Source organism: Somniosus microcephalus, chromosome 2 (genome assembly GCF_052327205.1).
Source record: "Somniosus microcephalus isolate GS21.2 chromosome 2, FLI_Smic_1.0, whole genome shotgun sequence".
Taxonomy (NCBI): Eukaryota; Metazoa; Chordata; class Chondrichthyes; order Squaliformes; family Somniosidae; genus Somniosus; species Somniosus microcephalus.
In genome coordinates this window covers 136,061,748-136,076,561 of record NC_140988.1, presented here as the reverse complement: position 1 = coordinate 136,076,561, position 14,814 = coordinate 136,061,748, and the positions used below count along the sequence as shown (strand labels likewise).

Here is a 14,814-nt window from a genome sequence, read left to right as displayed (position 1 = left end):
CTCCAGGCTACGTCACCAAGCTGCGAAAAGAATACGCACTTACCTGACGGCGGCCCTCCTGCGAAAACATGTGGTCTGACGCTGGGTAATGGATGGCAGTGTAATGACCCACAGATCCCAGGGACGCAGCCTGTGCGGAAGCATACCTGGGATCATGTGGGCCTGGTCCTCCAATCAGAAAACAGATTGTCATTCATTCATTTAAATTACTACAGCCTTTAAAATACTATCAGATTTAGCTTTTATCATAGAAATCCAATTTATTACTCATAATAATTCCCACTTGTAAACAAATACTGTGCAGAAAGTTATGAAATACTTTTTAAGAACCTGCAGCTTTAACATACACTGGGATTGTTTCTCATTAAAGTTTTTAAGCCATTAAATTTTTTTTTTAAAGAATTTTTTTCATCTTGGGTTTTCCACCAGCTGTAAAATTTCCACCCGTAATTGCTGGGCAGTTGGTGGGCCAATGGCCCAACTCCGCACCGGCAACTAAGTTTTCGGATGAGGAGCAGATGGCCTGTCAGCGCGTACATTGACAGATCACAAGTTTGGGATTTAGCGCATGTGCTTAAATCCCAAACTTGCAGTAGATTTCAAAGGCGGTATGGCGGCGTACTCTGAGAGTATGCCGTCATACCCACCGCAAAATCCAGGCGATTAACTACAAGGGAGATGACCCAAGCAGAGGGCTGTGGATTCACAATAATTTTGAAAACAGTCCCAATGATTGAAAATACCTTTTAAATTACCCATGCATCCCCATTGCCATCGCCCCACCATTGGCGGCCGTGCCTTCAACCATCTGAGCCCTAGGCTTCGGAATTCTCTCCCTAAACCTCCCCTCCTTTAACACCCTGCTTAAAACATACCTCTTTGACCAAGCTTTTAGTCTTCCTTCCTAATATATCCTTCTTTGGCTTGGTGTTAATTTTTTTAACTGATTATGCTTCTGTGAAGCACCTTGGGACATTTTCCTACATTAAAGGTGCTATATAAATGCAAGTTGTTGTTTTAAATGTTTTTTTCCATATTTTTTACAACTGTAGTGATATGGGAATTGTCTTACAATCACAATTGTTGCAAATTGATCTAATGTATACGCATCAGTGCCTTAGTGGTAGTGATTGTCTTATGTGACCAGCAATGATTGCACGTGTTGAATATGCAATTATAGAATCATAGAATGGTTACAGCACAGAAGGAGGCCATTCGGCCTGTTGCGCCAGCGCCGGCTCTCTGCAAGAGCACATCAGCTAGTCCCACTCCCACTCCTGTAGCCCTGCAAATTTTTTTTCCTTCAGGTATTTATCCAATTCGTTTTTGAAAGCCACGATTAAGTCTGCATCCACCACCCTTTCAGGCAGTGCATTCCAGATCCTAACCACTCGCTGAGTAAAAAAGTTTTTCCTAACCCTAACCCTAACCCTAAATGTCGCCGTTGGTTCTTTTGCCAATCACCTTAAATCTGTGTCCTCTGGTTCTCGACCCTTCCGCAAATGGGAACAGTTTCTCTCTATCTACTCTGTCTAGACCCCTCATGTTTTTGAAAACCTCGATCAAATCTCCTCTCGACCTTCTCTGCTCTAAGGAGAACAATCCCAGCTTCTCTAGTCTATCCACGTAACTGAAGTCCCTGATCGCTGGAATCATTCTCGCAATTTTTTACTGCATCCCCTCTACGGCCTTTACATCCTTCCTAAAGTGTGGTGCCCAGAATTGATTTTGTTCATGGGATCTGAGAGGATTTGCGAGTCCAAAACTTAACATGCGTGCATGGCTAAATTCCATGCACAACTAATTGATTGAAGGAAGATATTGGCAATTAATTTGTACTTTTTGCCCTCTTTTCTACTAGATCATGTAAGGTACTTCTCCAAATATTTTGAGATTTCTCTTACATTTAGGCATTGTTATATTCCAGCACACTGACCATTCTGCGCCTGAAAATGGGCTAAACAAAATTTTAGGCCATGATGTGTTCTGTGCCTTAGTGCAATAGCTGTGAAAAATATAGCCGTTCCTGAGCCATAAAATTTATGCACTTCATATTTCAAAGATCTTCTTTTGATTCATAATATCTCTGGGGAATATATTTTGAAGCTTTGCTTGCCCTTAAACGGACACACTTTTAATCACTGTACTTGTTTGGTAGTAATATGAGGAAAGATGTATTTATGGGTTGAATTAGAAAAAATAGCAAATGTAGGTTGGAATATAATGTGCCAGTATTTCTGGACCCCAGTGTTAGTATCAGAAGTAAACCTCTTTTATTAATCTACTCTTATGGTCAGAGATTTTTCAGTCTATTTTCATATTATGTACATGTAACAATATTTTAAAATTGCTTACAAAATATACCACTGCAGTTTTTATTGAAGAAGTAAAAGTAAATTTAAATATTACTGGAGACTTATCGAGACTAAGCAGAAAGGACGCAAGACCATGATTAACAAACCCCTTTATCAGATTGTACTAGCCTGTAAATGTAAAGCAGTACCTGGGACATTAGATCTATCATCCAACACTCAACAATCCCATACCAGTTCAGTGATGGCCTTGATCTTTGGATATCTGCGGCAATAGACCTTGCAGCACAAAAAGGATAGCTTCTGAAGTTTTGTCAGTGGATTTGTCATATTTGTGAAACTAATAATTTTTCCACCACTCAATGATGCATATTTGAGAAGTCAGTTTGCGGGTTCTGTGAATTGTCCAGTGTCTGTTTTCTCACAGCTCACAGACCCTTCGCAATTAAAGCTGACCTTTCTGAGCAAGTCAGTCTCTTTCTGATGTGCTTATATGCAGAATGTTAACGAATTATTGGCACCAAGAAATAAGTTTTACCTTATTCCTTTAAAGTCAAAATATTTTTGAAGTCTTCCTGAGAATATTCATTTTTGTGGCTTAATAAAAATGTTTACTATTCAGACAAAAACAGTTGGACCTGAGAGACCGGTGCTAAATTCAATTTTATTTGACACTTTGCTTCTGATGCATAATCTGAACATAGCAATATATAGCTTTAAATAGGAGTCTTTAAAGGAATCGCTGCTGCAGTCCATCTGTCTCTTTCTGTCTCTCTATCTATCTATCTATTCACCTATATAGGCACACACCTACATTAATAAAAAAAGGGTGCCTGATTATTAGCCTACAGTTCTGCAAAAATTCTAGATCAACATAAATAATTTTTACCAGTGCAATACAACATTTAGCTCTGCCTATTGAGCAACAAAGTATACAATCTAGGTGTGGACAACACATAGACAAGACTGCAAGCCAGCCACTTCCTGAGGGAATTTTGCCACATGCGATTCACTGTGCACTGGTAGTGCTCAGACCCTTACATCGGTTTCTTCTGAGCTTGCTTTGTTAAGTGTTTGGTATTTAGCATTCACTGTCATTGGTCTAAGGCTATCTCATAACATTCCATCTCCGTGTCCTCTGTTACAACACATTTGTCCTCTAACTGTCATAACCTTCTGTACACACCACATGTGGCAGCATCTAAGTACCTGTGTTTACCATCTCAGCCCTCTTGATATGTGTGCAGCATGTCTTGTCGGATGATATCAAGTCTGTGAAAAACACTTTACCCAATCACAAGATTTAGCACCTAGAAAATTTAAACTCATATGTCAATATTACTTTTACTTGGTACTGTTATTCACTTTGAGAATCAGAAAAAAGGATCGAATGTAAGAAATTAATCTCATTGTAAAATAAGATTACACAGAAAAATAAGGGGAGAGCCACTAGAATTTATAAAATAACTTTCAACAAGATGCATGGAAGTAACGATAATAAAGAACAATTATCAAATCAATTAAAAAATAAGATCTAATTAAAAAAATTATGGGGTCAAAAATTCTCGGCCATTCCAGCGCACTCCCACCACAATTCTGAATATGGAGGGTACCGGCCATATGTAAGAGACTCGGTAAGTTGTTGGAAAGGGTGAAACCTCCTCCCGCCACTTAAAAGACTAACGGCGTAGGAGGGACTCGGCTTGGGGACTCCCAGGGTATGGAGTTCCTGCATCTTTAATCCTCAGCGGGTAAGGTTGGCAGCGGCACACCAAGTGAGATCAGGTGTACCAGACTGCCAAAGGACAGAAGTGGGGCCCAGCTAGGATCATAGCCTGGACCCCTGAAGTAAAAGGCAATAAAAAAAAATTCAAATATTTGTATACATTCTTCTTACAAAAGGAACTGCTGGTGCCCATTCCTTCTGTCTCCTCCTCCTCTTCCTCAGTCAGTCACTGGTTTGTCATAATTTGCAGCTTCTAATGGCGTCTGTGCCTCCCTTTGGCATGGATATCAAGAGGCCCCCTCCTAACCCTGTGAACTTTGGCGGGGTCTCTGCGGGGGCAGGTCAGGAACTTTTAACAGCTGCCAGCCATGACACTTTGTCAGAAATATGGCTAATACAGCACAAAATGGGACTAGAATGTAGAACATAAGGAATCGTTGTCTAATTCTAGTACACTCTGAAGAGAATGGCACTGATCTGTTCTTTTATTATGTCTGGATCGGATACAAAGCTGCTAATATGGTCCCAAGAGCAGTATAGAAATGTAAAACAGATTGATTTGTTAGTTTCACTTTGATGTGCTCTTTATTTGTTCTTTAATTGAAAGCAATACTGTAGATATAAATTATCTTCCCAAATGGAACATGCTCTTCTCACCCACCCTCCACAAAAAAATGATTAATAGTCACAGATAGCAACAGTATAGAAGTCTCAAAAGTTGTGTTCATACAGCACATTTTTTTATAACCATGAAAGCTAATTTAAAGTGTAGACCCGATAACAAATCCCTATATGAATGGGGTGGGGGAGGGAAACAGTATGATTCAGTCACTATTTTGAGCAATAAGACAAAATTATTGATAGTTGGAGTGCAGAGATAGAGGAACCGATAATGCGATGGAATTAAAAATTAGGAGAGATGTAAAATGGGCTGCTGACTGGCAATGGGAGAACTGAGTTCTCAAGCCACCAGTGCAGGTGATCTGTAAGAAACTGCCTCCAACACTGGAGCATGCCCTTGACCAGGATGAAAAAGTGGTGAATGCAATTTTGTAGTAACTGTGCAGCGTCAATACCAGATTCGGCGTTAAGGGAACCGACTCTCCAACAGACTGCTTTCATCATTGATATAAATGTGACATCACACTGTAAGCCCAATGCACCCACTGGGTTTACACCAATACTAAACAGCAACATAATCGCATAACATCCTTATCCCATTTCAGACGCAAGTCTCCTGCTTTGCACTGCAGATCAATATATCAACAGATGGCAGTTACTACAAAATTGCATTCACAACTTTTTTATCCTGGCCAAGGACATACCCCAGTGTTGGAGGCAGTTTCTTACAGTTCACCTTTCCTGGTGGCTTGAGAACTCAGTTGACCTATTGCCAGAATCAAAATTGTAGACCCAATGCTAATGCTGCCAGCAGTTGCAGGGCTTCATCCTTGCCACCGACAACATTTTGCCTCCATAGCCACAAGGCAAAACTACCTCCTGAGGAGACTTTGTTCTTTTTTATTTGTTCTTGGGATGTGTGTGACACTGGAGAGGCGGTATATATTGGCTATCCATAGTTGCCCTGAGGGCATTAAGAGTCAACCATATAATGGCCCAGAAATTCGAGTCTCCACGGGTGAGTACGCACGGGGTACTCACCCGTAGGCCCAATGGAAGTGCCGGTTTCCTGCATGCACTGCGCATGCGCGGGAAACCGGCACTTCCGTTCCCCTGAAAGAAGGGGTTCAGAGGTCGAACACGTGCGCAGGAGAGGCTGCGCGTGCGCATCGAACTTACATTTTTTTTACAGGTTTTCCCGGGAGGGTAAGTCTCCAGAGTTTACACATTTAAAAAGCAGGCGTAAGGCCTGCTTTTTACAAGGTAAGTGGTGAATTAATTAAAATTAAAACATTTTTTCCACAGGTTTATTATTTTTAAATACTTTAAAGAAAGGTAAGTTTATTTTTAGCCCCATTAGAAAATAAATTTAAAAATTTCAAAAATTTAAATTATTGTTTAAAATAGTTATTTCATGTAATTTATAGTTTATTTAAAACATGTGATTTTTAAAAATTTATTTGAAGATTTAGTGATGTTTTGGGGCCCGTAGTATTTTTAAGTTTTGACAGCTCTTCCTGTCAAACTTATGAATGGGCATTTCCCTGCTCCGATTGGCTCCCCATGGCCCACGTGATCCTAGGGGACGCATCGAACTAACTGCGTCCCAGGATATGCAAGCACTGCGCGCCGGCAGTTGGAGCAGGCCCAAGGTCGGAATTCCACGGGGGCCCACAGCTCAACGGCCGGCGCACAAGGTAAGTGCAGGTCGGGGGCTTACACCTGCGGGAAGCCCCCGACCTGAATTTCTGGGCCAATATGTGACAGGAGTCACGTGTAGGTCAGACTAGGGGTGGCAGATTCCCTTCTCTGAAGGACATTAGCGAACCAATTGGAATTTTCAAACAATCCATCAGTTTTCATGATTATTTTTCTGGTGCCAGCCCAAAAATTACCAGATTTATTGAATTCAAATTTCATAACTTCTCTTCTATAAGGTCCTCCCTTCTTTCAAGACTGAAAGATCCATGATTGCTTGACCCCTGGATTGCTGGTTTGGTATCATAATCACTGTAAACCATGCTTCTTCCAGACTCACCTACATTATTTTCAACTCTGAATTGATGCTGTTGCAGGCAACTGTGTAATATAAATGGGGTAGAAATTCAGCACTTAATGACATAATCTGGATATATGTATAGGATCAATTTGTGAGGCAGTCCTCCTGGTGCGGAGCGTTACTCAGTGGGAGCCCATATTGGGGAATTTGGTGCAGAGTTAGTGTGCTCAATTTGCAGCACTCACAATTTTCTGGTCATTAAAATTAATCATGGGAAAATTGTGAGCACTGCAAATCTGGGCATGCCCATCACCGGAACCGATTCTCCGATTCATATTCCTGTTGAGTGAGACTCTGTGCAGGAGGCCCTCCTTACAAAATTTACTGTTACATGTAAACTCTAAGAAATAACATTAAATGTACTTAGAACATTACAGACCTACCTAAAAATGACAAATATCATATTTGGAGTACTGCAACCATTTAAATTTAATAGAAAATAGTTAGTAAAAATCAAAATTTATTAATAAAAATATATTATGCGGGTATTTTTATTGTGTTTTAAGAGTTTTTTTATAGCAAGTTGTAGGTTGCTCATATATCACTTTAATCATTCACAAGTGTTGAAACGATTACTCTAAAGTGGGTGAAAATCTCAGTGGTAGTGCCTTGACATGACAATTTTAGTGACCAATTATTGGAGCACATATGGTAACATTAGAACTAACTGCAGCTTTTTGTTACTGGGGTGATTTTACCAATAAATTTAAAAGGTCACGTAAATTATTTTTCCCCCACAAGGTAAGATTTTATAAAAATGGAACTATAATTACTAGACTAAATCGCATCGCACTCCACAGGAGAATAAAGCTGCAGGACTACATTTCAGTTTTAAAGAGAATCAGTGGTAACACTAAACATTTCAGTTATAGGTATGGTGCAAACCTGTAGCAAATGGGGTAAATCTGGTACAAACGCTGCAAAGAGTGCTAACCAAATGGACAGTATGGGCTGGATTTTCATTGGGCCATTAACAGGTAGTTAACAGGCAGTTTTTAGCCTAATCCCTATTTTCATTGTTGAAATGTGGGATTCCCGACGGCTCCAAACCACGCTGAGTTAGTGAGGTGGGCCGTCGGGATGAAGGGCTTGGAGGGTCAAGATCTCCGGTGTTCAGGTGAGTGATAGGTGCATGAGTGCAGAGGTAAGTGTGTTTGATCTGTGTAAAGTGTTTAAAAAAGTTCTACTAACCTTTACTGCCTTCCTTCCTTCAGGTCTCGGGAGATCCTCATCTCACCGGCACAGAAAGCAGAATGGCCGCCAGCTGTCAAAATCTGCAGCCTCTGCTTTCTGTTCCGGGGAGATCTCTAAATCATCCTGAGAAGAAGGAATTAACCTGGAGTACAGATTGTCAGTGTTTGACAGCTTCAAACAGCTGTGAAATGCTGATATTTCATCTGTCAAAAGGACTTGACAGATGAAATTTCAATCTGTGACATCACCTGTTGCCGGGTGGCCCTTAATTGGCCTTCTGAGCCCACTGGGCGTGCTCAACAAGGTCAATCAAGTCTAAATCGCGTGGGTTGGCTAGAACGCGATGGAGGTGGGACTACAACCCCAAAAGTTGTTGTCCTGCCTCCTACCCGCCTCCTCAATGAAAATCCAGCCCTATATATCTGGGTTGGGCCAATGTTGAATGATTTGAACATATAAGTCAGAAGTTATATACCATGTGCTTTTTTTAATACTTCAGTTAGGTAGGAATATTTGTATTTTGTTTTCGTTTTGTGATTTGGATTTGTTAGAACTTTGAACAATTAGAATACTAAGCTATTTCATTTGCTTTCCTAATGAATAATCATCATTTGACTGCTGTTTGTAAACACCGATGACAGAGCCGTTGTTTAAAAAAAGAACTTTAAAAAATTCCAGGGTATGTGGATCAGCAGATTGGCTGCAGGTTAAATCGCTTGTGCATGCCTAGAGTAACTGAATGGTAACGAATGACTGCTTTGGCATTCTTAGCGCACAGCAGGTTAGGTACATCGCCACTTGAAAAATCTACCCTAATAAATGATCACTGTGTTTTTCTGATGACCAGACTATGATGTGTGTCTTCTAAGAACCTATCCTAGTGCTTTTTCCAGCTGTTTCTCCATTGGAGGAAGTAAGGGAGCTGGTTGGGCTCTGGATGTGAGTAGGAACTTCTTGTGTTTGTGGTTGCCTTGTACCTCCTCAAGTGGAGTCCTGAAATGGCCTTTCAGTTGGCCCTGCCATGTCTAATGCTGCCTGGCTAGTCCTGCCCACTTTCTGGTAGATTTTCTGTCATTTGAGTGGTGGGCTGGTGGGGCTAAATATTTAACTGATTAGCTTCTACTCATAGCAAAATGTCTTCTTTGCCCAAACTGTACAGCATTAAAAAGGCTGATTTTAGGAAAGACCGAACCAGATGCTAGCAGTCGTGCTGAACTAAATAACTGAAAGCCTATTGGGGAAATTAGTCAATTGATTTGAATAGTCCAAGCCCACCCCCACTGGTCCCATCAAATGTGGCGTCACCCTGAGAGACAGCAGCCTTATCTATACCCAATCCAGTAATGCCCTGCTGCTGGGCACTTCCTCACCATGTCCACTAATCTGCATGGGATCAGACTTCTGGACAACAATGGGAGCATTCTATCATTGTGGGCTCCACTACAGAAGCATATGGAGTTGTCATGCAGTCTATGATTTACTGCGGTTCTGATGAACTGTCAGGCACCACTGCATAGATGTGGGTAATGGACTTATCAATAGTCGCTACCAGATTTTGCCTGGTATTTTGGACAGTCTCAAACGTAGGCCTAGTGAGGTCCAAATTCCTAGCAGCTGAAGAAGGATGTTAGCTGCCCCCCTGGTGAGCAGGATCCTATTCTCCCACTGCCATCATCACATATTCCTGATCATTTGTGCTCAATGATTCATCCAATGCTCCCTCCTCAAGCTGACTATTTATGTCCTTTGGGGCGGATAAATATGCATGCTATGTCCTTAAAAAAAAGACAGAAATGAAAGATCCACCTTCCAGAGATCTTTGCCTCCTGCATTAATTATGCTTCAAGTGCTGCTCTTTAATTATATAATCAATGCATTTTAATGCACTCATTGTAAACTTCCTGTTGCAAACTAGCAATCCGTCAATAAAATAAAATGTTGTGTTGTGAAGGTGCTTTATTATCAATTTAGAACAATGTAATTACAAAATTTTCAAGATTACTGAAGGAACCTATTTTGACCATGAAACATTATCTGGCCACAACTGCAGACATTTCAGTCATCAGTGGTTGCAGTGGAGCCTTGCCAAGATTCAGCATAACCAGCCTATTTAGGAGAACCGCTGACAATTCTGTACACTGTTCCTCAGTTTGACATTTGCTAAACCTTTATCCTCTGGTTAGACTGAATGTTTAGCTACAGTGTGATGTGATATTTTGCCTGACATTAATACAAAACTTGTTGTATGGCACTGACTGTTTCACAGAAATCAGCAGTTTCTCATGGCACCGAGATTGTCCAGTAGATGTACAGTGTATATTGAAATGATAAAATATATATATTTTTGAAGTATAACTGTCCAGTAATTTATAATATATTCTTAATAGCAGTTTGTAAAAGCTGCTGAGATTACACAAGCTCCCTGGTTCAATCCATGGTGTGTGCTAAACTGGCTAATCTCAGCAGTAAGGACATTACAATTAGCCTCGGTGACACTGGATTAAAGAGTGGAAAATCGGTTGAGAGTCCACTGTTGATCATTATTCAGCAAGCTCTGCTGCAAATGAATGTGTGTGGGCATTGGGTGAGGACAGAATTAGATCGGCTATGATGCCCCCTGCAGGTGAATAGTCTGCCATCACTTAGGGCTGGATTTTGTCAATGGGGACGTGATGGAGGCGGGACTCCCACTTTTTGGGTTGTAGTCCCGCCTCCATCGATTTGTGGCCAACCCACGCGCTTTTGACAGATGAAATATCAGCGTTTGACAGCTCTGTGAAGCTGTCAAACACTGACAATCTGGCTTCTAACTTGAGTCCTTCTCCACAGACTCAGTTAGAAATCTCTCCAGAACAGAAAGCAGAATGCTGCAACTTTTGACAGCTCATGGCCATTCTGCTTTCTGTGCCGGTGAGATGAGGGACTCCCGAGACCTGAAGGAAGGAAGCCTGCATTAGTAAGTAAAGGTAATTAAACTTATTTAAACACTTTACACACACCAAACACACTTACCTCTGCACTCATGCACCCATCACTCACCTGAACACCGGACATCACGAACCCTCCAAGCCCTTCAGCCCGACAGTCCACCTCGCTAACTTGGCGTGGTTTGCAGCCGTCGGGCAGCCCACACTTCAGAGCTAAAAATAGGGATTAGGCCAAAAACTGCCTGTTAACTACCTGTTAACAGGCAGTTAATTGGCACCATTCCCCTTCCCGCCTCGGGGAGGCGGCTCCCAGCACAGGTTGGGTACCCGCCTGCTAGGAAACGGGCATGGAGGCGGGTTGGGGGCGGGAAGGGTTCATGCCCCCCGATTCTGCAATTTTCCCCCCATTCCCGCCTCCACGGGGCTTGGAAATTCGAGCCCTTACTGTCTGTCGTTACACGTAAATGACTAGATCAGAGTACTGGAGGGTAACCACAGCCCATGGAGCCATACCTCAGCAAAGATCAATGCCTTCAGGAGGGGAGAGGAAAAAATTGTTGCGGACAAATAAAAGAAGTAGCACAGATAGAAGAATAGTTTGCATACACGTTAGCTCACTTGAGGTTTTGTGTTTTTGTTTGTTTATTCAGTGGCCATGCTAGTGACAGTTTGTAACACATGGAAAATGCTCTGAATTGCTTTGTTATAAATCTCACCAGTCATCCCATCTGTTTTATATTGTAATGTATATCTGAATACCAAATATTTTGAAGTCTGGATGCCTAACTTTTAATGTGAAGTGAGAACTGCTATTAAAAGTGCTGAGTTTGACTACTAATAGTTTGATTTACAATAAATCTGAAGAAAAAACTGTTCATATAGGGGACTATTTCCTCTGTGTGCTATGTGTAATGAAATGGTAAACCCCTTTATAAAGAATAGGTTGATTACTTCACTACAAAAAGGGATCAGAGGAAATCTTGCCCATAATTATATCTGTTTGATTTAAACATTTCTAAATTAATAATGCTTTTCAATTTAACAGGCACCACTCTGCGTTGTAAACCATGGAGAGACTGGACCTATTCGCTGTAACAGGTGTAAAGCCTACATGTGTCCATTGATGCAGTTCATTGAAGGCGGACGGAGGTACCAGTGTGGATTCTGCAACTGTGTCAATGAAGGTTATTAATTCAATTTATTGTCTCTTGCCATCACAAACCTTAAAGAAAGACTTGCATTTATATAGCGCCTTTCACGACCACTGTACATCCCAAAGCACTTTACTGCCAATTAAGTACTTTTGAAGTGTAACCACAGTTGTAATGTAGGAAAATGTTAATCTGTTCAGACACAGTAACATCTCTAATACAACATATATTTTTGGCTCCCTTATGAATAGAGAAAATTAAACTTACTTTCGATGACATGCTCTTGTTAGGGCAATTTTTGTTTAGCTCTCAAAGGTATTATCATAGAGTGAGTGTCCCATTTTTAGACGCAGAATAGACGACGTACTAGGAGTGTGCGCCAGAGGCCTAAACCTCACCTGAAATTCAGCCTCGTTCCTTATCAGCATATTCCGACGAGCTGTGGATGCCAATCGGGCATCCAGAAGCAGCTCATCAGTTTGGCCAGGACCGACTTGGCTGGCTGCCTCGCCAGCAGTAACCCTCAGGTAGGTCGTAGAAAGGGAGGAGGAGTACAGGATGGGGGCAGTTGCGGGCCGTCACCGGCCCTCAGAAGTACTGTGAAGCCTGGAGGAGCACTTAAATTCTGCAGTTAAATTCTGACTAACCTCACCCTCTGTTTACTTAACAGCAATTAGACTTTGTGGTCTTAAAAGGAACAGTTTCTCCTTAGTAGTAAGATAATTAAATACTGCTTTATCTGCCTTACCATATGCAACACCACAGGAGATCTGTTGCTTTTCAAAAAGATTGAATTGGTTTGTGTATCACTAGAGGCAAAGGCTTGTATTCTGAAAGTTTGCAATGAACCAATAGGCAGTTCTTTTTCTGGTATATTTAGAATCTAATTTTAAGTTATCTTTTAGTGAAAAAAAAATCATGGGTTAGTTTCCACAAACTGATCAGGTACAGGGAACTTGATTTTCTTAAGTTGCCTTGTTTTATTTGATAGCTAAATTTCCCATCAATTTCTCCACTAGCGTTACTGCATTCCCTCAGCTGAAATCAAACCATATTTGTTCAAAGAAAGATCAGCAGAGTGTGCGAGCTGGGATTAAGTGGTTTGAAGTGGTTGGCTATTTTCCGAGTGTGTTGCCAGAACTGTTTTGACTGGAGCATTTTACTTAAATTGGATTTTATTTAGTTGGATCATAATGACCCTTTCCCTTATAAAGTAAGGGATGTCCAATAAATGCTGGCCTTGCCAGCGACACCTACATTCCGTGAATAAATTTAAAAAAAACCTGAACCTTAAAATCTTCCACCTGCCTCCCCACAAATTCTAGGGAAAATATACTGTTCCATCCATGGTAAACAGTGAAACTACTGGTATGTTTTAAAAATCATGGAGTGTGGATGGAGTACAACATCAGGCAGCCAGGATGCAGAGGATTATTGCAGTTTACATTGTGATGTAACTATAGTTAATTACTGTATTTAACAGATATTCTATAATAGGATTAGCATAAGTTTATTTATATATATAAAATCACTATTCATGTATGAATGTGAATATTTGATTTGTGTTTAAGCTGTGTTTGTAGAAAATAAGGGTAACTGGAAATGCCGCAGAGCTCCTCCTGATCAGCTATTTTCAGTTGTTCACGCGATTCTCTGGGGGTTCTTGAAACACCCCAGTGTAATTTCAGGTCCGGTATATTTTCCAGTTTCAGTGCTGAAGCAGTAGAATTGGAGCATGGCAAGCTTTGCGTTTGCCAGTTTCCCATGAACTTCCAATCTCAACCACCTAGTGGGTTTATAGCAAGCTGCTAGCTAGTGGGAGCTTCGTGTGAGTGGACATTGGGAACGTATGCACTGCTGCAGCTCTGAAATGGCTGAAGCTGCTATTTAATAGCCTTGTTGTCATTTCCGGGGGGTGGGGTTTCTGCCACTCTCTTGCCAATGGTTATGACAAGACCATTGGGACCCCATGGAATTTTGACCCCATTGTATTTCAGACTGGCCATAAAATATTGATGGAGCTAAGTCCAGATGGCTGGAGAATGTTATAGAACACATCCCTTTGTAGATGCATTGTTGGCGGTCCTTTCCAAGAGGTCCAGGGTCTCTAGGGCACCCTCGCCACAGGAGGATATGGCACAAAGGGTGAGCACAGTCTCCAACATCTAGAGGACCTGGAAGCAGAAAATCTGACAACTTAAGGCTAGCCAGCACCTCCCTATATCAAGTAGATAAGCAAAGATAGGTCACACAAAGTTTCCTCTTAACCTGTTAAACTTTGACGGGACCGCACTCATACAACCTTACAGCTCTTTTATAGCTGCACATGCATATCCATACTGCAGCAGGGTACACTGTTATGTATTGTGTGTTCTCCTCCCACCTGTGGTGGCACTGTCACAGGAGATAAATGGTTGGGTATTCTCTCGGTTAAGTTTAGCTCTCTTTGTTCGGAACTTGCCAGAACTTCCTTTCCTTCCAATAAAGCACTTCATGTTTGAACCTCTGAGTTCTGAGTCCTAAATTGTGTCTAGGTAGAAAGGTACTGACACAACAAGTGGCAACGAGGAGCGGATGAATCTGCGTACGTTACGGGTGCAGTGAGTAAACAGAAAATTTAATTTGAAACGTGAGATGGCTACTATATTAGGAAACATCGGTGATTTTGATGAAAATGTGGAGCAATGGAGCGCATATACGGAACGTTTTGACTATTTTGTACTGGCGAATGCGGTGGCAAATGAAAAGGTCGTGCCTACTTTTTTGAGTGTAATCGGGCCGAAGACTTTCAATTTACTTCGCAGCCTCGTGCAGCCAGATAAGC

At 41.4% G+C, this 14,814-nt stretch overlaps 1 protein-coding gene across 1 annotated transcript in view; it reads left to right on the top strand.

Moving 5' to 3' along the window:
- Positions 1-14,814, top strand: part of LOC147122965 (protein transport protein Sec24D-like) — a 293,437-nt gene that overhangs the window by 149,649 nt on the left and 128,974 nt on the right. The window contains exon 9 of the mRNA XM_085962791.1: positions 11,885-12,023. Within this exon, the coding sequence (XP_085818917.1) occupies positions 11,885-12,023 (139 nt within the window). The remainder of the gene's footprint in view (positions 1-11,884; positions 12,024-14,814) is intronic.